Source organism: Mustela lutreola, chromosome 6 (assembly GCF_030435805.1).
Source record: "Mustela lutreola isolate mMusLut2 chromosome 6, mMusLut2.pri, whole genome shotgun sequence".
In the NCBI taxonomy this organism is placed as follows: domain Eukaryota; kingdom Metazoa; phylum Chordata; class Mammalia; order Carnivora; family Mustelidae; genus Mustela; species Mustela lutreola.
The window spans coordinates 107,836,840-107,859,280 of NC_081295.1; the positions used below are offsets into that span (position 1 = coordinate 107,836,840).

The 22,441-nt window shown below is 34.9% G+C and overlaps 1 protein-coding gene across 1 annotated transcript in view; it reads right to left on the reverse strand.

Moving 5' to 3' along the window:
- EYS (eyes shut homolog) overlaps window positions 1-22,441 on the reverse strand; it is a 1,683,276-nt gene that overhangs the window by 1,046,048 nt on the left and 614,787 nt on the right. Inside the window, 1 exon segment of the mRNA XM_059179314.1 lies at window positions 282-453. Coding sequence (XP_059035297.1) covers window positions 282-453 — 172 coding nt within the window.

A 22,441-nucleotide genomic window follows, 5' to 3' on the forward strand; every position in this document is an offset into this window, starting at 1 on the left:
GTGAGCAGTTACCTTTAAGTATATTAAAGTCCAATTAATCCACATTTATTGAAAATTACTTTATGCTAATGAGCAGAAATAAAAGAAGGGCAGAGATAATGTATCAGTACATGGCATTAAGTGGAACAGGCAGCATCTGTCATCTTAACTGTACTTAGCTCTCGTTTTATGAAAGAGCATAATTAAAATTATCTTTATCAACTTTCCCTTGACATTAAGTCTTAAATATTGTGAGTTAAATTTACTTTCTGATGTAATAATAGAAAAACAAAAATAGTCACCTTCCATATAGACAAGGATTTGAGAGGCAATCATTTGCATTTTTTTCACAGCGTGTTCCAAAAAATCCACTCTTGCAGTCACAGGCATAATGATTGATGCCATCAATACAAGTTCCATCATGGAGACAGGGATCTGATAGACATTCATCTATATTTACTTCACAATCAATGCCTACAATAGAAGAGACAAGACAAAACACGAGACAATTTAAATGTAAAACTCCAAAGTTTATTCATTATGGTAAACACCAAAAAATCAAGGCTCCTTCCCCGTAAAGGTAACTTGACACATTGTAGCAAAAGAAAACACCTTTTCAAGGTTAAACATGTTTAGAGGTCTATAAACTCTCATACTACTAATTTAATGTAAATGAGAAAAACAAAGCACAACCTTAATCTACTTTAGAAATTTGTCTTTAGTGAGAGCAATTGTTAATTGAGAATGTTAGTGAAGTAATCAATTATATCAAGTTGGCACTGTAAACACTAATTCAAGATCTTTTTCAGTTTTTAAAAAAAAATAATGATTTTTGACAGTCAAATATTTCTCACTTATAGGGGTTAAGAAAGAATTTGCATTTTTCTAACTTTGGTATTGGTGAGTCTATTAATGCGCTGACTGACACTTCTAAATGCAACCTAATTTTGGCAAAATACCTGGTGTCTTCAAGGGCTGTTTTATTTATTTATTTATTTATTTATTTATTTATTTATTAAGCACCGACCATGTACCTCTGTGCTCAACTAGGGGTACCAAACAGAAATGGGAAAAACAAAACAAAGCAAGAAAAGACAGTGACCCTGTTAATCCAGAAATGTGATGTCAGAGGTAATATTTATAGATAGAAAACATCTGGAGAACCACATAAACAAAGCTTAATGGGAAGGTAGATTGTATTTCAGGTTTTACATGTGAGAAATATTAGGAAGAAGTAGAGAGACATGGTAAAAATGGTTAGAATAATTCCTCTGTTACTGCGTCCATCTATACTGAGCTTCTAGCTACCATCAACTGAGCACTTACTGGCACACCACGCCTTGTGCTGAAGACTTTACATATATTATCTTAGTTAATGGTCATCTCTCCTGGAGGTAGGTAATACTAAGTCTAACTCACTGGTAAATAAACAAAGATTTGGAGAGTTTAAATAATGTTTTCAAATCACACAGGCCATAAAAGTAGATTGGGATTCGAATCATGTGGACTATTCCACAGCTGCTATGATATGTGCATAAATTCCTATGCTGAGTAATACAATAGATACTGTTAAAAACAAGAAAACAGACCCAAAATAGTCTCTTATGCAAGCCCCACATCACCAAACCAAGACTTAATTACAGTTTCAGCTCTCCTAGAAATGGAATCTTAAACCAGTCAGTCAAGAAACTCCTGATCAGCACCAGTTAGGTAGTCTGCCTGATAGACCACTGCCAGCCCCAAATGATTGCAATAACCAATCTGCTTTTTTTTTTTTTTTTAAAGATTTTATTTATTTATTTGAGGGAGAATGAGTGAGAGAGAGCATGAGAGAGGAGAAGGTCAGAGGGAGAAGCAGACTCCCCAAGATGCTGGGAGCCCGATGCGGGACTCGATTCTGGAAGTCCGGGATCATGACCTGAGCCGAAGGCAGTTGCTCAACCAACTGAGCCACCCAGGCGCCCCCCAATCTGCTTTTTTTGTCTAGTGTATCTTCCTTGTCCCTGCTCCCTTCAGGCTATAAAAGTCATTTTGCACAGCTCCTTGGAGCTCCAGTCTATATGTTAGATTGGACGCTGCCTCATTTGACTCAATTTTTGTGCAGGTAAACTCTTGAAATTTTTAATATGCTTCAGTGTATCTTTTAACATAATGTTTAGTTGAGAATAAGGATAAGCTTATTAAATATTAAGCTATTACAATGCTTAAAACAGATAGTTATAAATAAGCTAGTTGGAAATAAAGAGAACATTATAAACAAGTTTATTACGATGAAGAAAATAATAATAATGATAATAATAATAACTGATACTTGAAGACCTTACTATGTGCCCGGTACTGTTGAGAACATATATAGATTAACTCATTTAAGCTTTACAGTAGTTTTCTGACATGGAAATTGCTCTTCCCATTTTATAGAATAAGAAAATAAAGCACGAGATCTCATGGCTAGTAAATGGCAGAGCACATGCTGTTAGCTACTATGTGATACCATCATACCACATCCTAAAATGTAACAGTATGGCATCTGTCCTAATGATGGACCAAAATGAGTGCTTTAGGCATTTAAGAAATAGAAGTAATTGAACCTATATCTGAGAAAGAGGATGAGGAAAGCTTCGATGGCCATGGTGAAAAGGAACCCAAGAAAATTCAGATAAATAGTTTGAAAGAATTAGGTGTCTCAGCATTTGTCTGCATACCAGCAAAAAAGCTGGGGAGGACAAGGCTATTGGCAGATAGGCAGCCATTTTACAAAGTGATATCGTAACTTAACTAATTTTCATATCATTTGTAGAACTATCTATTCAAATGGATGTTATTTAGAGCAATCACACTGGGAGTCTGTGATTTATTGCAAATGAGGCTTCAAATGCAAAGAATATTTTTGGAAATTCTCTTTGTAGACTGTCAGTTTTCAAGTCAAAATCCTATTATGTAATGGTAACCTATTTATTTATTTTATTACCATAAATATTATTACCCAAATAGAACTTTGGATATTAATAATGCTATAAAAATAATATGTATAAATTGCTCAAATCCACAGCTGTTTTAAAAGGGCCATCAGAATTTAGGCTCAGAATATGGATTGAGCAATCATTAGTGCACATCAGACTATTAAGAATAAAAACAAAAAAGGACCCCCTTTCCTAATCTCTGGCTCTGTGGCTCATGTTATACAGGTATATTTCTCATTCATACTCCATGACCAAGGTGAACACATAATTACTATCTTTTCTTGACAAAAATCACAACTATATTGTATCAAGTGACTGATTTGGGTGTTTCCAGAGGCATTATTATTCTAATTAATAAGATGAGTAAAAGTGTCTGTAGGACTATGTAGAATGCTGGCAGAATCAGTGATGAAAATTTCAGTTAAAAAGAGATGGCCAATTTACCAGAAAAGTGTGGGACAAGGAGTAAAACGATAAAAGGGAATTGGACAGGATGTATCTAGTACCTTTAGAGACAGGAGACTTGACAGAAGATGCTATCCTCTGTAGAGAAGGCAAGAATGTCTCAATTTTACTAGAGCAACATCATCAACATTACCTTAGGAGCTTTTTCTTTAAAGACTTTATTTATTTATTTATTTATTTATTTATTTATTTATTTATTTGACTCAGAGAAAGAGAGCACAGGCAGGGGTAGTAGCAGGCAGAGGGTGTAGCAGGCTTCCCACAGAGTAGGGAGAACCTGATATGGGACTTGATCCTAGGACCCTGGGATCATGACTTGGCTTAAGGTAGTCACTTAACCAGCTGAGCCACCCAGGCACTCTACTTTAGGAGCTTTTTATTCCCCTACTGTTCTAGCCATTAAGTAAACTGTAGTCATAATTTGACTGCCTAAGTAAACCTCTAGAGAGACTAAAAATGTAATGATCAACTGAACTGAATATTCTGGTCCCTGTAAACCTTTTTTTTTTTTTTTTTTTCATTTTTAACACCATAATGCTTCAGCACCATATGAGCCATACCCTCTTTTTGCATTTTTACCTTTATCTTATTCTGTCCTTATCCTTGACTACTCTGATGTAGTTACACTGAAGTTATTTTTCCTCAAAAACTGTTCCTCCTCTTCCTAGCACTCTCTTTTCCTAGACTTCACACAATTCATTCCTCGGTTTCTTTAGGTGTCATTCTTTAGGTGTTTATGTCATTGAGAAAATGCCATTTTAGCTACACTTTTTAAAACTGCATCCTCTTCTTCAATCACAATCACCATTATCCTAATTTTAAAGTTTTTCCCCCGCAGCAAGTTTGGGCATGAATTTTGTTTGTCTAGTTCAATACTTCAGTCCTTCAGATCATTGTGGTGTGTGTTTATGTGCATGTTTGTATGTTGCTTTATATACCATCTTTGTTTTGTTTTTCTTCAGAAGTCTCAGCCTCTTCCCAAGCAAGAACAAAACAGTTCTTGAGAATCTGGGGAAACTGTTTGTCCTTGCAATGGTGAGACTAGAATCTGGAATGAAGTGATCCCTCTGAGGTGTGTGCCTAAAAGCCATGTCTAATCTGTGGAGTCAAGGGGAATTATTTAATGGAATATCGATTTTTTCCCCCACCTCCAAACAGAGGAGCTTTCATGATTAGTTAAAAAGTAATAAAGGTGTGCAGACTGTTAAACTTTGGTTCAAAATGATCTCCCATACATAATTACTAGCCCCGAGAAAGAAGGAAATACGATTGTTTGTGACAACATGAACTTTGAGGGCATTAAGCTCAGATAAGTTAGAGAGAGAAAGACAAATACTGCATGGTACCACTTATATGTGAAATCTTAAAAAATTAAAAAAAAAAAAAGTCAAACCCAGACAGAGAAGAAAAGTGGTTGCCAGAGAGAGGCTAGATTGGAGGAAATAAGGAGAGGTTGTTGAAAGTGCACAAAAGTTCAGCTGTAAGATGATTAAGTTCTCAGGATCTAATGTATAATAACCTGGTGACTGTGGTGGATAACACTATGTTACATAATTTGAAAATGTTAAGAGGTAGAACTTAAATATTCTCTTAAAAGATAACAATTCTGAGGTGTTAACTAGATGGGAGGAATCCTGTTATAATGTACAAATGCACCAAATTATCATGTTGTGCAAATTAAATATCTTATAAATTTGTCAATTATACCATAATAAATCTGAAAAAATAGAAATTATATATTCCACCATAAATGGAAAACCATTATCATGTTCCAGAAATTAAAAAAAAATAACAAAAAAATGCAACAAAACCATAATTACCAACCCATGCAAACTTTAAGTTACCATCTGTAAATTCTGGATCAAGATATCTATGTTGTAGCATAATTGAGAGACTTACAGAGAGTATGCATTTTTAGCAGCATGGAGAAGAAGAAAAGTGATATTTATGATAATTTATTATTATAACAACATGTTCATTTGTCTTCCTTATAGGATTCAAATCTGAATGCTGACACTGTCTCCATGAATTCAAGTGAATAAAAAAAGAAATAATGTTTAGTATTTGTTAGACATTACCAGGGCTTGCTCAAAATTTCAGTCTTAGTTCTTTTCCTATCTTGCTTTATATCCCAGATTCTTCTTACTACTCTTCAATGTATCCAACACATATTCATTGAGTATCTATTTTGTGTCAGTCATAGTTCTGGACTCCTTCCATAGTTAGTTCTCATTGGCTTGGTCCATACCTACACAACATACCTCCATCATAGTGTAGCAAATATTTTCCAAATAATTTAATGATGAACATTGTGGATTTCATTTGACAAGAGAAGAAAAATGACAATATTTAATTATTTATTTATTTTTCCTTTTTGCTATGTCTAACTTATTTTCTTTTCTGCTATCTTGCTGCTTGATTTGGGGCTTATAAAACCACAAAATTGTTTGGAATAATATTTACATAGTTACTAAATATCAATATATCAATCGCTAAAGAGACCAAAAGATTACATTTAATAAAATGGTTAAATAAGACTTTTTATGAATAAAAAGAAGATATTCATAAAAATAAGACTTTTATTGGATTTTATTTACTTCTTTTTCTTGGGATCACAGGTTTATTCTTAATCTATTCTTTTCAGTTAATTTTTAGACTGTTTTATCTCTTTTTAAAAGCTAAAAGGCACAGAACTGATTCTATGGTTATATAAAAGTTATAAATAGGGGCAACTGGGTGGCACCATCAGGTAAGCAGATGCCTTTGGGTCAGGTTATGATCTCAGAGTCTTTTTTTTTTTTAAGATTTTATTTATTTATTTGACAGAGAGATAGAGAGTACAAGTAGGCAGAGCAGCAGAGAGAGAGAGAGAGAGAGAGAGAAGCAGACTCCCCGCTGAGCAGGGAGCCCGAAGTGGGCTCAATCCCAGGACACTGGGATCATGACCTGAGCTGAAGGCAGCCGCTTAACTGACTGAGCCACCCTGGTGCCCCATGATCTCAGAGTCTTGAGATGGAGTCTTGCACCTGGCTCCCAGCTCAGTGTGGAGTATGCTTCTCCCTCTCCCCCTGCTGCTTCCCCTGCTTATCTTTTCTCATTCATGCTCTCTCAAATAGATAAATAAAAATCTTTTTAAAAATAAAATAAATATAATACAGGTACATAAACTAACAGTAAATGGTATACATACAAATATAAGAAAATCAAACAACATAATTTACTAATATTGATGGTGAGCAGCACACAGTTGGGAGCACCTAAAACAAAACAAAAACAAAAACAATCTGCCCTCTTCTGGGGCTGAAGAGACTTCAGCTTTAAAATCATTTTATTTCCTGAAAAATATTTTTTGAAAAGAATAAACTTTCAGATGTGATGGGTTCCCCATGCAGTTCTAGCTGAAGATTTGCTTATTTGTGAACACACTAGATCTTATTTAAAATCATTTATAAAAACTCACATCACAAATCTGCCCAGTGATGTTTAAGGTTTAAGTGCTTTTAACATATAACTCACATTATATAGATCACTATTGTTTCTTCAGAAAGACATGTTTTATTTTGGCGAACACATCCACAACATACCAGTTTACATCTGGAATATTTTCAGTTTGTATTTCTAACGTTATAAGTCCTTATTTCATTAATAGCATAGGCAACTCCTTTTTCTAAGCAGAGTAGATGATTACTTGGGGAATTTGGGGCACTTTCCAGGCCTCCCCCTGGAAACCTTCTTTACCAGGCTTCTTCAACATGTGTCTCTGCATCTAACATTTTCACAGTAGAAATTAATGAATCCTTTAAGAAATAAGTCACTAATATATATGAACTGAGAAGTGTGATCAATAAAATATTTACATGCATCAACAATGTTATAACAAATATGTGCAAATAAACACAGTTCAGTTTATTTATGTATCATCGATGTATCATGTATCTATCATCTTCATCTATCATTTTTCTAACAAGCTTTTCTCTGGTCTATGTTCCTTCTTTTACTTTCTCTTCAAGCCCTCTTCACCCAATTTTCTCACACTGGTCAGTCTTACACATGTTGGCCAAGTTTTCCAAAATGACTTTTCTGATTCCTAATATTCTTCATTTCATATGTGTTATCCTAACAAATACTTTATGGTCACTTTACTGTCTCCTGAAATCAATATAGTTTTCTTAGCCTAGAACTAAATTATCTAGGTCAATCTTGCCTTTCTTACCATTCCTCTGATATTATCAACTACTCTAGTCCCTAAGTTTAGAAACCAAATAGAACTGCCTGTGGAATTAAAAAAAATTATATATATTTTCCAAATTTGAATCTCTAGTGAGTAAGCTTGACAAGCTATATATATATATATATATATATATATATATATATATATATATATATATAAAGATTTTATTTATTTATTTGTCAGAGAAAGAGTGAGTGCAAAAGCAGGCAGAGTGGCAGGCAGAGGCAGAGAAAGAAGCAGGCTCTCCGCTGAGCAAGGAGCTCAATATGGGACTCGATCCCAGGACCCTGAGATCATGACCTGAGCCAAAGGCATTGACTTAACCCACTGAGCTACCCGGATGTCCCTACAAGCTATATTTTTAAAAAGACATCTCTCCAGCTATTTCCAAAGCATAGATAGATGTGAGAATCACTGCTTTCATCAAACTAAAATAGAATTAATATTATATTTTCTTGTATCTACATTTACTCCTGATAGTTCTATCTGGAATGTTATTTTCCTATTTCTGCTTAACTGAAGCCTTATTTTACCCAGGTCCTACTAAAATTCTAACTCATTTTTTAAAAATTCCCCTTAATATTTCCCAATAAAAATTATCTAACAACTTTTATCAGATTACCCTTAAAGTATATTTATTTGAATTACTGTCTTATCTTCCCTACTTGATGATAAAGGACAGACATCATATCTATTTTCACTTCATACAAAATGCCAAATACAAAATTTCTCAGGTGGTCAAAGATCAAATAGTCTGCTTCTCTAATGTTGAAAACATGCAAATTATGATACCATTTTGAAAATGATTACAACTTACTATATAGGATGATACATATGAATGACCTAGTAAGTTAATGCAGGCACACAATAATCACATAAATAATAGACTTAGGAATCAATGACTGAAAATTCAGATGGACCCATATAGCCATTTTGAATTCCAACATACAATAATGGAATAAGAGCTTTTTAAGACCAAAATAAGAATTTTATAACAAGATATTTTATTATCAACAGTATTTAAATTTTTAAAAATGGGTCAACTATCATAAAATGTTTCCAGTTAGGCAGTCCAGCAAATGTCATTCTTCTAGGAATAATCTAAGAAAACATGCATTTTTATTGTTTAAAAGGAATTAAATTTAAAAATTAAGAGAAAGTCAAGAAAAGAAAAAAAAAAACCCAGAAAACCCAAAACCCACCAACTATCAATGGAATGAGATAAAAAATGAATTAAGCAATGAAGAATATTGAAAGAAAGAAATTATTAAAAATATTCAAATGGAAATGCTAAAAGAAAATACTTATATTTGAAAAAATCCTTCAGTGAGTTTATCAGTGGTAGGCTGACCTGAGGAAACAACCACTGAACCTGAAAACAAGTCAGTAGAAATTATTCAAGTTAAAACACCCAGAGATAGAAAAGAGTAAGAAAACAGAACAGAACATCTAAAAGATGTGAATTGATACTGACTGTCATTTACTTGTAAATTGGCGCTTTAAAAGTAAAAAAGAAAGGATAAGGAAAAAGAAATATGGCAAAAGATATATTTGAATAGAGTAACATACAGTGATTTTACTGAATTAACTGAACTGTAGCACATGCTATCTTGTTGCTTGGGTCATGTGTCCCAGTAGTCTCTATGCTATTAGAGATGCGTGCAATGAAAAATATACAATGTGGGAAAGACTGAGGAAGATAATCACAGACCCAGGCTAAGCATATATATCAGAGAATTATCCTGAACTTGAAAAAAAAGTCCCTGGCATACTTCTGGAACCTGGCAGAGATAAAACTCGTGACTATGGGACATCAAATATCCACACAGCCAGAGTTTCTTATCATGAACAAATCTTATGCACTGGGAATGAGCAGCAGGAATATATTGTAGATGGTACCTCAGGGATCAAATGTGAGTAGACCAGAGATCATGTGTAATTTGCACTCCTATGTTATGCACTACTATTGCAATATCAGCTCTCCCTCAGTCCACACTATGGCCTTATTAGAAAGAAACCCTCCCTTATTAGCATCTGAAGGACAAAGAACAAGCATGAGCATGGTTCATGGATGGGTTCACTTGGTTTATAGATATGAACTAGAAATGGATGGCAACTTTCCTATAGCTTCACTGAGAGGTTCTCTATAAATATAGGGTTAAAGGAAAATCCTTCCAATAGGCAGATTTTCAGTCAGAGGATTGTTTTTGGATAGAAATAGAGGTAGGCCAAGGTAAGAATACACCTGAACTCATAAAGTGGTGGTAAATAACCTGGTTGGTTTATTACTGGACTAGAAGGAAAAGAGTAAGACAATTTGAGTCAAAAAATTTGGAAGGAGGTATATATATGGATTAATGGGAATTAGCATGAAGTGTGAAGGTCTTAGCAATGCATCTTAACACCGACCACAGGATATCTACAACAGAAGATGCACTAAATAACCACACAGAAAGAACTTGTTCAGTTAACATCAGTCCTATTTTGTCTTCAGAGACCATAAGAGGCATCAACAGAGTAGAGCATAGATACAGACTCTATGCATGGGCCCCATGAATGGATGTTCAAGGTCCAAGACTGATATAGTTATTGCTTTCCTTAAATACCCAATGTACTAGGAATGGAGATAAAAGCTATCAGCCATTTGGTAGTCAGCTGATTTTTCTGGACTTATGTGATTCATTTTGACTAGCCATGACACATATTTCAGATATGAGTATATTTTCTTTATCTCTTCGCCAACAGATATTTAACCAGCATTACTACTCTAGGGCTTATTTACTGGTGATCCACAAATATTAAATTTCTCCTAACATCTCAATGGACCAAGGAATCTACTTTATCTAAAAGCCCATTGGTGATCATATAACCACGAGATCCAATGACTCTTATAATATATGGCACCATCACAAAACTACTAGGTGTTAGCTTGGAGATGAGAGCCTACAAGGATGGGCACCATCACTCTCTGTGTACCACTGAGAGATTGTGCTTTGCATTTCTAACAATACAGGCTCCATCATCTACAGGTCCTGATTTCTAGGGGAGAGAATACCAGAGGATACTACAAGAGTTCCTTTTTTTTTAATGCTATGGCTTCCACTCAGTCACTTTGGTCTCTTTGTGCCAAGAGATAATCAGGCAAGGAAAGAAGTCATTATCCTTACAGGAGTTATTGATGGAGATCACCAGAATGTATAGGGTGCTGCTATAAAATAGAGCAAGGATGAAAACAAGTGGCATCAAGATGACCTATTGGGACACATGTTGGTACTTCTTTGCCCAGTATCATCAGGAAATAGACAAAACACAGCAGCCACAGCCATACTAAGAGATCAGAACTCTTCGGCATAACATTCTCGTTTACTTCACTAGGTAATCTACTAGCATATTTTAGCAAATAAGAATGAATGTAAGAGAAATCACATAGGAAAACAGGAAGATGAGTATCAGCTATAGTATCAAGAACTGCATCAATGACATAAGTAATAGTTCTCCCCAGTAACAGCCTCTTGTTTTTACTTAGAACAAGAGACAAATTGGAATTTAGGGGGAGTGTTTTTAGATGAAGCGTACTTATTTTTGAAAGCAGTTGGGGCTGATGGGTATACAAAGTAATGAGTATCCCAGATCCCTGTTCAGAATAAAGGAACTCATTTCTCCTACTGCTGGAGGTGTTTTCTCTCAACTGTTTGGAGGTGAATTCTTTCCCATGAATTGAGCTTTCCTTGGCTAAAGGAAACTGCCTTGCTCAAGTTTTGGATCCCTCATTGGTTGCTGTATGGTTTATGTGAGTGACTCAGTGTGGCTCAGCTCTGCAGGACGCTTCTGCATGCCCTGAGTGATTAACTGAGGCTTCTGTCAGAATCACATATTGACTCAGCATATTCCTTTCCAATCCTACTTCTATTTTTTCCCTTATAGGCATTCCTGTTGAAAGCATCCCCAAGAAGTTCCCTGCATGTAAATCTCAGTTTCTCTTCTAGGAAGCTTGACCTATGGAAGATTTTTCAGGAAACAAACATTTTCCTAGGAGTCCTTTTCAGTATTCCGTTAGAAACAATTAAAAATATCGAAGGTGAATAAATTATAGTTATTAGCAAAGTGGATATCACTAATACAGAAATAAACATAAAATAAGTATAACTGGATTATATACATTGATCTCAAGGGATGCCCTAAATACCATATGTTGAACTGCTATATAAAAGTGCTGAATATGGGACGCCTGGGTGGCCCAGTTGGTTAAGCTGCTGCCTTCGGCTCAGGTCATGATCCCAGGGTCCTGGGATCCAGTCCTGCATCGGGCTCCTTGCTCAGTGGGAAGCCTGCTTCTCTCTCTGCCTCTGCCTGCCGCTCTGCCTGCTTGTGTTCCCCGTCTCTCTCTCTCTCTGATAAATAAATAAATAAATAAATAAATGTGCTAAGTATATTAGGTATTGGATTAAACATGTGTGGATTAAGCATTTAGTTAACAATCATTTGCCTAATGTTCTTATTGTTTAGAAATATTTTTGTGGGGATATTATATAACCCATGTTTATTTTCAAAGTTCTCCCCAAAACTTCTCCTGATGTTTTATTCTTTTACCTATAAATATGCCAAGATTGGACAGGGGCTTTTAAAATTAATTATAGTAGTCCTTAGAGCTCTGGGCAAAGGACAAGTACCAATAAATAAATTGATGATAAAAATGGTGATAATGATGATGATGGTGATGGCTATTTGAATTTTATCTCCCCTCATCTTTTTGTACCTCTTTTATGAAAAGAACAGGGCAACTCTTCAATATCAGGCCAGGATTAAATGAAGGCTTCTCTCTCTTAGACTTCATTATCACAGGAATGTGGCTTGACATTAGAGTACTTCATAGTTCATTGGAAAAGTCATAAAAACAATTACTATGCCATTAGAAGGAACTTTTGAAGAGGAGATTCAAAGTACCCTTCACAGAATTGCTAAGACAAGCAAAAACAATATTCCAATTCATATATGTTACTCCTTTACTGTTTTTAGATCATACCAAATGAAGAAGTCAAGAAAGGCATGTGAAATGAGGCATATGTTTAATTAGGCAACTATGTCAAGAGCTCTGGAAGAGTGAGAAGTTGTTCAAGGTGAAGGTGTACAGTGTATATGTAAGTGCAAATAGGCATATGAGGATGGATTAAAAGGTGGAAGATACTAGATAAGAGGAAGTGCTGATATTCATAACAGAGTGAAAGAGATGAGTCAGAGTCTTGTTTTAATGCATAGATCATCACTTATTATCTCAGGTGTTGACTGAAAATAACATGTTAAAATATTGCCAGAACTTGTGAGATTCACACATATATCAAACTGCAGGTGTGTTATAATTTATTGAATCACACTAATACTAATAAACGAGGATTTTATTTCAAAGAAATTATTTGGTCCCTTGTTAAGGTCATGCAGAAAATCACTCGTTGTTTAAAAAGTATTGCTTAGTTAACAGGTTCTCGTACAGTAAAGCTTTGATTAGCAATACATAAAGTAATAATTTCTACTTCATACCATTTAGGACTATGGTGAGGATTAAACGTGCCTGCACAAAGTTACTGCTTTGGAAATACCTTGGAGGACACAATTTAGGAATGATTTTTCTAGACTAGTCTGAATGAGTGCCAGCATACCCTATATGCAGTTAGTGTGTGTTGTTGAATTTCAGCAGTTAGGCTATTGCACTCCACCTCCCAACTCATAAGTCTTTACATATAAAGATAAATGCATACAACTCTTTGTTTCTGATTATGCATATGTTGTTCAGTCATCTTCAACATCATAATCTTACTTTATCTTATATGTATATTGAAAACTTTACATAACAAAGAAAGTACCTCAGTAGACAAGACTGAATATTATAAATAGCCAAAAAAAGAAGTTTGGAGAAGAAAGTGATTTTTGTAAAAATAATTATATTTGAGGTTACTTGTGTTTATATTTAATAAAAATAAATAGAATATTTTGATATGCTTAAAATTTGAATATAGGACAATTTCATTTTAGATAAACATGACTGATACTCAGTAGGACACGCCGACATGGCCAGTGTCAAAATATTGAAGTGTCCATGTAACTAGCCACCCAGTGTGGCTCATTTTTCTTGACTGCCCCAGCCGCTCTACTGTGACTACCCAGACTTTACCTTTAATAAGTAAGGGATGACTTGCAGCATGTAAACTTTAGGGTGTGCTTATATCAAACGGATCATTACATAATTTTATCATGACCTCTGAAGATAAACATCATAAGTGTAAATGCATTTTAAAAAGCACCTCATATAAATGAAATGACATTTAGTTAAATTTTGTTGAATCTTGGTAGATTGTAATCTTTTGTATTTGGTAATGGTCAGAAGAGAACCTGACCATTAGAGGCCAGTCTTTAATGGCCTTTAGTAGGTCAAATTATAAAGACATCTTGAGCACTTGAAATCTGTCTTTAATAATTTAAAAAAAGAAGTAAGATTAAAAGACCTATAATTACACAACTGGCAGCTGACAAATGGAAGCATTTACAGAGTCCTGGGGCTTTGAACAAAATGTGTGACATTGTGAGATGCCGGTCTCTCTCATTTCTGACAACTGAACTCCAGTAAAGAGATCAATGAAAAGCTCATAGTTTTTATTCTTCATTTGAATGGACCCGAAATTCAGGGTCTTGATGAAATTTAAAGAGTTTGTTTACCCCTTACCCTTCAGGTTATGCACAGAGACTTTTGACATCAAGACTGATTTAGGTTTTCTGAGTCAATCGAACACATCAAAGAGAAACCCTTTAGGAGAACAAGGCAGACCGACCAGTTCCCTCAGCCCAAGGTGTGAAGCAAGATGGAGTGGAAATTAAATGTTCCTGATTAGAACCAAAAAACTTTCCGTGGCTTATAAAATTTGGGGACCCTTCTTTAATAATAAAGATGCAAGCGGTGCCTAGTGGTTCAGTGGGTTAAGCCTCTGCCTTCATTCCAGGTCATGATCTCAGGATCCTGGGATCGAGCTCCACATAGGGCTCTCTGCTCAGCAGGCAGCTTGCTTCCCCCTCTGTCTGCCTGCCTCTCTGCCTACTTATGATCTTTCTCTCTCTGTATGTCAAATAAATAAATAAATTTTTAAAAAATGCAAAATCTCAAATATGAAATCAGGCACAAAGCCTTAGAAGAACAATTTCTAAGTAAAAGTCTCTAAAGTTTAAATCAAGTAGCTTCCTAGTTAATTCATCTCTAGTTGCTATTATTCTTCATACAAAGTTGCATGGAAAAAATTGAAAAATCTTCTAATTAATATTATTTTTACTGTTCTCTATCTGTCTAATTCCACAATTTATTTAGCTAGGAAGTACACTTTAAAACTAAGTCAATTTCATCATAAAACTAAAAATCCATGATCAGAAATATCCAGTGAACTCACTGCTTTCAGATTCGATTTTCCAAAATTAAAAGAACTTTGACTGAAGTGCTTGTTTTAATCTTTAAATCCACAGCATAACATTTTACTTGCACAAAAGGGATAAGCAATGGCTTATGAACTGCACATCAATTCATAGTTTGATAAAACAGTACTCTTTCTGGACTGGCATTTAAAAAAAAACTATAATGTGTCTCTAAAATATTTAACTTTAAAATTTAGTTAAAATGAAATGTTAGGTGATAATTATAGCACTTTATTTCTTTGTGGCAGTTTATGATTTATAAATAAATTTCATGTGTTCATTTGATTTATTCCTTACCCAAGCTGTCAAGTTGATGTTATCCACAGGAAATAGATGGGGCACGCTGAGAGCTGTACTGCTCAGTGACTTTGTCCTGTATGAAACAGTCTTAAAAGCAAGCTTCTAAGTGATGTCTTCTGAATTAAAATGAGTGGTTCAATGTATGTTATGTAGGAATCAAAGCATTTAAAGGTGTAAAGATATAATCATGTTCTGGTAAATGTTTAACAATATTCTCTTGGAAGAAAACACTATGAGGGGGAAAGGTCTTATTTATAACACTATCTAATTTCCCCTGTGCAAATCATCCCATGTTTTTGAATTTCAATGTAGCAAAATTATGTCAACCAGCTCAAAAATTCATAAAAATTTAATAATCAACATTCATAAGCCAGTGTGAGCTCTTTCTATCACACTATTGGAAAGTTACATTCCTAACTACTATTTTGAAGTTGATAAGACATTAGAGAAGTGGAAACGTGTGCATAATGGATAGGTAAGGCAATCCAGGTAGTTGGTTGTGGAAGCTGGATGTGGCACTGAAATGAGAAAACCTGGGTAATGCATGTGTGGCAAAAAATGTTCCTCAACACACTACAGGATAGCATTGTCATTAATCAGCAAAATGAGGCTGAAAATTAAAAGGTAACTTGGAGGAGGATTTGCAGTACTATGACTATCAAGGGCATAGAAATCATTTTATTAGAAAACTCACTGAGTCATATGTACTAGCCAAGCACTGTGGTAATAGCAGGGCAACAAGTTTAGGAACCATTTGTATGCTCATTTTATAGGTAAAATTAGCCACGAGGATGACATGTAACCTCTGGAATTAACTGATAGACCTGGGATTCCGACACAGGAAGTCAAATAGTCTTTACTAAACATTCAAATAACTTTGTAAATGATGTATTAGATATTAGGAAGATTTCAACTTTATTCTGTAAAAGCAAGAATAACTATTGAAAATTATGTGTCATGGCTAGAGACAAGGGGTGTAGTAGGGTAGCAGTTGTTAATCAGTAAGAACTGAACTATGATGATGATAATGACAATAAACATGTGAAACAAAAAAGGCATCTCCATTTCATTTCATTTCAGCTCATCATCAAATTCCTCTTCCTCCTTTTTTTCATGAAAACATATAAAATTTTTAAAAATTATGGAAACTAAGCAAAAATAAGTTCTGTAATCTCATAATCTTAATATTTTTGTATATTTCCTTTTTATATTGTAATTTTGTCCAAATGTTTATATATTTGCACTTTCACACTGCAAAAAATTTTTCCACATAATCATAACGTGTTTTTTTTTCCATTATGCTATGTTGTCTTCAATCATACCATATTAGTGATTGCAAAATCTTCCATGAAGAATATACATCATAACCTATTTAATGACTTTCATAATAAAGGTCATTTGGTTTCAACATTTTACTAATACAAATAACTAATAAAAATCTTTATGCATAGTTACACCTATATATTCCTTTTGAGTTATTGTTTCTCTTGATAATTTACATAGAGAAATATTTCTTCCATGAGAAATTATTACTTCAAATGAATATTTAACCTCACTTGGGTCTGCCTCACTAGCAGATATTCAAACAGTGAGGCTTAATTTTCACCAAGAAGTGTGGCTATTTTTTAAAAAAATAGCAATATCCAGTAGCGGTGAAGATGCAGATAAACAAACACCCTCTTACATTTTTGGTTGGTCTTCAAATTGTAAAAATCTATCAAAATACAGGAAAACAAAAGTAATTTAGCCAAGTGTTCTAAACAGTTCCTTCATTTGTGGCAAAAGACAGACATACCCAAATGCATTTTCCATGACATTCTACTTTGGAAATTTGTGCAAAGGACAAAGGACATGTGCAGAAATGCTTCAAAATATACCTAGAAAGATGATTATTTCAGTATTATTTATTTTTTTAAAGATTTTATTTATTTATTTGACAGAGAGAGATCACAGGTAGGCAGAGAGGCAGACAGAGAGAGGAGGAAGCAGGCTCCCCACTGAGCAGAGAGCCCGATGCGGGGCTTGATCCCAGGACCCTGAGATCATGACCTGAGCCGAAGGCAGCGGCTTAATCCACTGAGCCACCCAGGCGCCCCTATTTCAGTATTTTTAGGTAAAAGGGCAAATTGGAATATATATTGATACCTAAATTTGAGATTAATTATACTATATCCTCATGATGAAATTTTAGGCAGCTACTAAAAGCCATGCTTTTAGTGGAAAATCCATAAATATTATGGGGATTTTAAGAACATGTTATTGATAGTTAAAACTTCAGGTGACCAAATACTATGTTCTATGCATAAAACCAATTATAAAACTACCTCCAACATGTTATCCAAATAATGCTACAGCACCGTACAACTGTTACTGTTTTCTTCTGGTGATAGGTATTCTGCAATCTTTGCTTTTGAGTTTCTGTAATTTTCCTATTTCTACCTTGTACATGTATTACTTTTTTTTTTTAAATTTTTTATTTTTTATAAACATATATTTTTATCCCCAGGGGTACAGGTCTGTGAATCACCAGGTTTACACACTTCACAGCACTCACCAAATCACATACCCTCCCCAATGTCCATAATCCCACCCCCTTCTCCCAAACCCCCTCCCCCCGGCAACCCTCAGTTTGTTTTGTGAGATTAAGAGTCACTTATGGTTTGTCTCCCTCCCAATCCCATCTTCTTTAATTTATTCTTCTTCTACCCACTTAAGCCTCCATGTTGTATCACCATTTCCTCATATCAGGGAGATCATATGATAGTTGTCTTTCTCTGCTTGACTTATTTCGCTAAGCATGATACGCTCTAGTTCCATCCATGTTGTTGCAAATGGCAAGATTTCATTTCGTTTGATGGCTGCATAGTATTCCATTGTGTATATATACCACATCTTCTTGATCCATTCATCTGTTGATGGACATCTAGGTTCTTTCCATAGTTTGGCTATTGTGGACATTGCTGCTATAAACATTCAGGTGCATGTGCCCCTTTGGATCACTACATTTGTATCTTTAGGGTAAATACCCAATAGTGCAATTGCTGGGTCATAGGGCAGTTCTATTTTCAACATTTTGAGGAACCTCCATGCTGTTTTCCAGAGCGGCTGCACCAGCTTGCATTCCCACCAACAGTGGAGGAGGGTTCCCCTTTCTCTGCATCCTCGCCAGCATCTGTCATTTCCTGACTTGTTGATTTTAGCCATTCTGACTGGTGTGAGGTGATATCTCATTGTGGTTTTGATTTGTATTTCCCTGATGCCGAGTGATATGGAGCACTTTTTCATATGTCTGTTCGCCATCTGGATGTCTTCTTTGCAGAAATGTCTGTTCATGTCCTCTGCCCATTTCTTGATTGGATTATTTGTTCTTTGGGTGTTGAGTTTGCTAAGTTCTTTATAGATTCTGGACAGTAGTCCTTTATCTGATATGTCATTTGCAAATATCTTCTCCCATTCTGTCAGTTGTCTTTTGATTTTGTTAACTGTTTCCTTTGCTGTGCAAAAGCTTTTGATCTTGATGAAATCCCAGTAGTTCATTTTTTCCCTTGCTTCCCTTGCCTTTTGCGTTGTTCCTAGGAAGATGTTGCTGTGGCAGAGGTCGAAGAGGTTGCTGCCCGTGTTCTCCTCAAGGATTTTGATGGATTCCTTTCGTACATTGAGGTCCTTCATCCATTTTGAGTCTATTTTTGTGTATGGTGTAAGGGAATGGTCCAATTTCATTTTTCTGCATGTGGATGTCCAATTTTCCCAGCACCATTTATTGAAAAGGCTGTCTTTTTTCCATTGGACATTCTTTCCTGCTTTGTCGAAGATTAGTTGACCATAGATTTGAGGGTCTATTTCTGGGCTCTCTATTCTGTTCCATTGATCTATGTGTCTGTTTTTGTGCCAGTACCATGCTGTCTTGATGATGACAGCTTTGTAATAGAGCCTGAAGTCCGGAATTGTGATGCCACCAACGTTGGCTTTCTTTTTCAATATCCCTTTGGCTATTCGAGGTCTTTTCTGGTTCCATATAAATTTTAGCATTATTTGTTCCATTTCTTTGAAAAAGATGGATGGTACTTTGATAGGAATTGCATTAAATGTGTAGATTGCTTTAGGTAGCATAGACATTTTCACAATATTTATTCTTCCAATCCAGGAGCATGGAACATTTTTCCATTTCTTTGTGTCTTCCTCAATTTCTTTCATGAGTACTTTATAGTTTTCTGAGTAGGTTTGGTCTCTTTGGTTAGGTTTATTCCTAGGTATCTTATGGTTTTGGGTGCAATTGTAAATGGGATTGACTCCTTAATATCTCTTTCTTCTGTCTTGCTGTTGGTGTAGAGAAATGCAACTGATTTCTGTGCATTAATTTTATATCCTGACACTTTACTGAATTCCTGTATAAGTTCTAGCAGTTTTGGAGTGGAGTCTTTTGGGTTTTCCACATATAGTATCATATCATCTGTGAAGAGTGATAATTTGACTTCTTCTTTGCCGATTTGGATGCCTTTAATTTCCTTTTGTTGTCTGATTGCTGAGGCTAGGACCTCTAGTACGATGTTGAATAGCAGTGGTGATAATGGACATCCCTGCCGTGTTCCTGACCTTAGCGGAAAAGCTTTCAGATTTTCTCCATTGAGAATGATATTTGCGGTGGGTTTTTCATAGATGGCTTTGATGATATTGAGGTATGTGCCCTCTATCCCTACACTTTGAAGAGGAGCTGGAGAAAGAACAAGAAAGAAACCCTAAGCCCAGCAGGAGAAGAGAAATCATAAAGATCAGAGCAGAAATCAATGAAATAGAAACCAAAAAAACAATAGAACAAATCAATGAAACTAGGAGCTGGTTCTTTGAAAGAATTAATAAAATTGATAAACCCCTGGTCCGACTTATCAAAAAGAAAAGAGAAAGGACCCAAATAAATAAAATCATGAATGAAAGAGGAGAGATCACAACTAACACCAAAGAAATACAAACTATTATAAGAACATACTATGAGCAACTCTACGGCAATAAATTTGACAATCTGGAAGAAATGGATGCATTCCTAGAAACATATAAACTACCACAACTGAGCCAGGAAGAAATAGAAAGCCTGAACAGACCCATAACCAGTAAGGAGATTGAAACAGTCATTAAAAATCTCCAAACAAACAAAAGCCCAGGGCCAGACGGCTTCCCGGGGGAATTCTACCAAACATTTAAAGAAGAACTAATTCCTATTCTCCTGAAACTGTTCCAAAAAATAGAAATGGAAGGAAAACTTCCAAACTCATTTTATGAGGCCAGCATCACCTTGATCCCAAAACCAGACAAGGATCCCACCAAAAAAGAGAGCTATAGACCGATATCCTTGATGAACACAGATGCGAAAATACTCAACAAAATACTAGCCAATAGGATTCAACAGTACATTAAAAGGATTATTCACCACGACCAAGTGGGATTTATTCCAGGGCTGCAAGGTTGGTTCAACATCCGCAAATCAGTCAATGTGATACAACACATCAATAAAAGAAAGAACAAGAACCATATGATACTCTCAATAGATGCTGAAAAAGCATTTGACAAAGTACAACATGTATTACTTTTTAATGAGAAAAATTATATATTGATGGATTAGACTGTTTAATTAAAGAAACAGAACAAGGATTTTCACGTCCTTTATAGTTAATCAATTTGTTTTCAAAGGACCACACTGATTCCTGATAGCAATTTTGCCACTTGTGCTTGCCTTAGTTTAAATTCATTGATATATTGTTACTTAGTCTTACTTTTAGTATTCTTGTTCCACTTAGTTTTATATGTGTCTTGTAAATGAAGCATCATTGTGGATTTGTTTTGCAACTTCTCTGGCAGACTCTGTCTTATAAGAGGGCAATTTAAAGATATTCATGCTTTTTTAGGATTTATTATATCTGGTCCTGCACTTGATAGACTTAATTTTTTACTCCCTTCCCCCACCCCTCTATAGTTTGCTGTCCAGAATCTGCTTTCACGAATCTGCATGTTTTAACTTTATACTTCTGTACCAAACACAAATGCAGAACACTTTGTAACTTCTGAATAAATGAATGATCTAAGAATCCAAACACAGAATTGACAATTCTGTCATACAACTGAAATTTTCTTAATTTTTTTCACAATCACATTAAACTAAGTGAATATAGATATAATTTTAATTATAATTTAAGAGATATAGAAATCAAATGGAGATTTTTTTCTTGACCATTGTTCTTTTATTTCTCCATAATAGATCACTAAAGTTTTGATCTAAAACTCTACTTCATTTTCTAAACTATTACTTTGTCTTATACCTTTTTAAAATAAGGAAATTGTTAAATTTCTCCATACAATCAATTTTTTTTGATTTGTGATGTATTGACTTCTATCAATAACTCTACTAGATTTTATCTCTAGGAGTTCTTCTTCACTACAACTTTCAAATTTAAGAAGTCTTATTTTCTTTGGTAGTGGTTTTCAGTATGCTTCTAGTAAATCGTAAGTTTTATTTTGCAGGGAAATATGACACTTAGCTAACATGTTCTTTGAGAACATAAATCTGAAAATGCCTTTGTGTGGTCTTCTCAGGGAAATAGCAGTTTTGGATCCCATGTGACTCCCACATCACTATTTTCTATCTGTTATTGAAGAGGAGGAGAAAACATAAAGCCATGATGAATTTAATTCTTCTGAAATCGTCCTAGTCAAAAGAAATTCTGGGCAAGCTGATGATATATATAAGAATATGTTTCCATTCCTCATCCAGTTTCTCATCAAAATGAGCCACAATTTGATAGAAACAAAGAGTGAGAACCAACTTAGAACAGGATATATTTTTACCAGATGATGCTGATGTGCAAAACCTTTCACATTAAGTTCTTGTGTCTGAAGACCTAATTCCAGAAGCTCCAAAAGGCAGTTTTTCAAGAGTGGTTAGTTCTATAAACACTTTGCTTAAGGTGCTGGCTAAATGCAGATAAAACATTACATACATTATCATCAGGCTTTGCAGATACAGTAGAAATTTCTGCCATTAGACATTATCTTCCTTTGGAAAATGAAT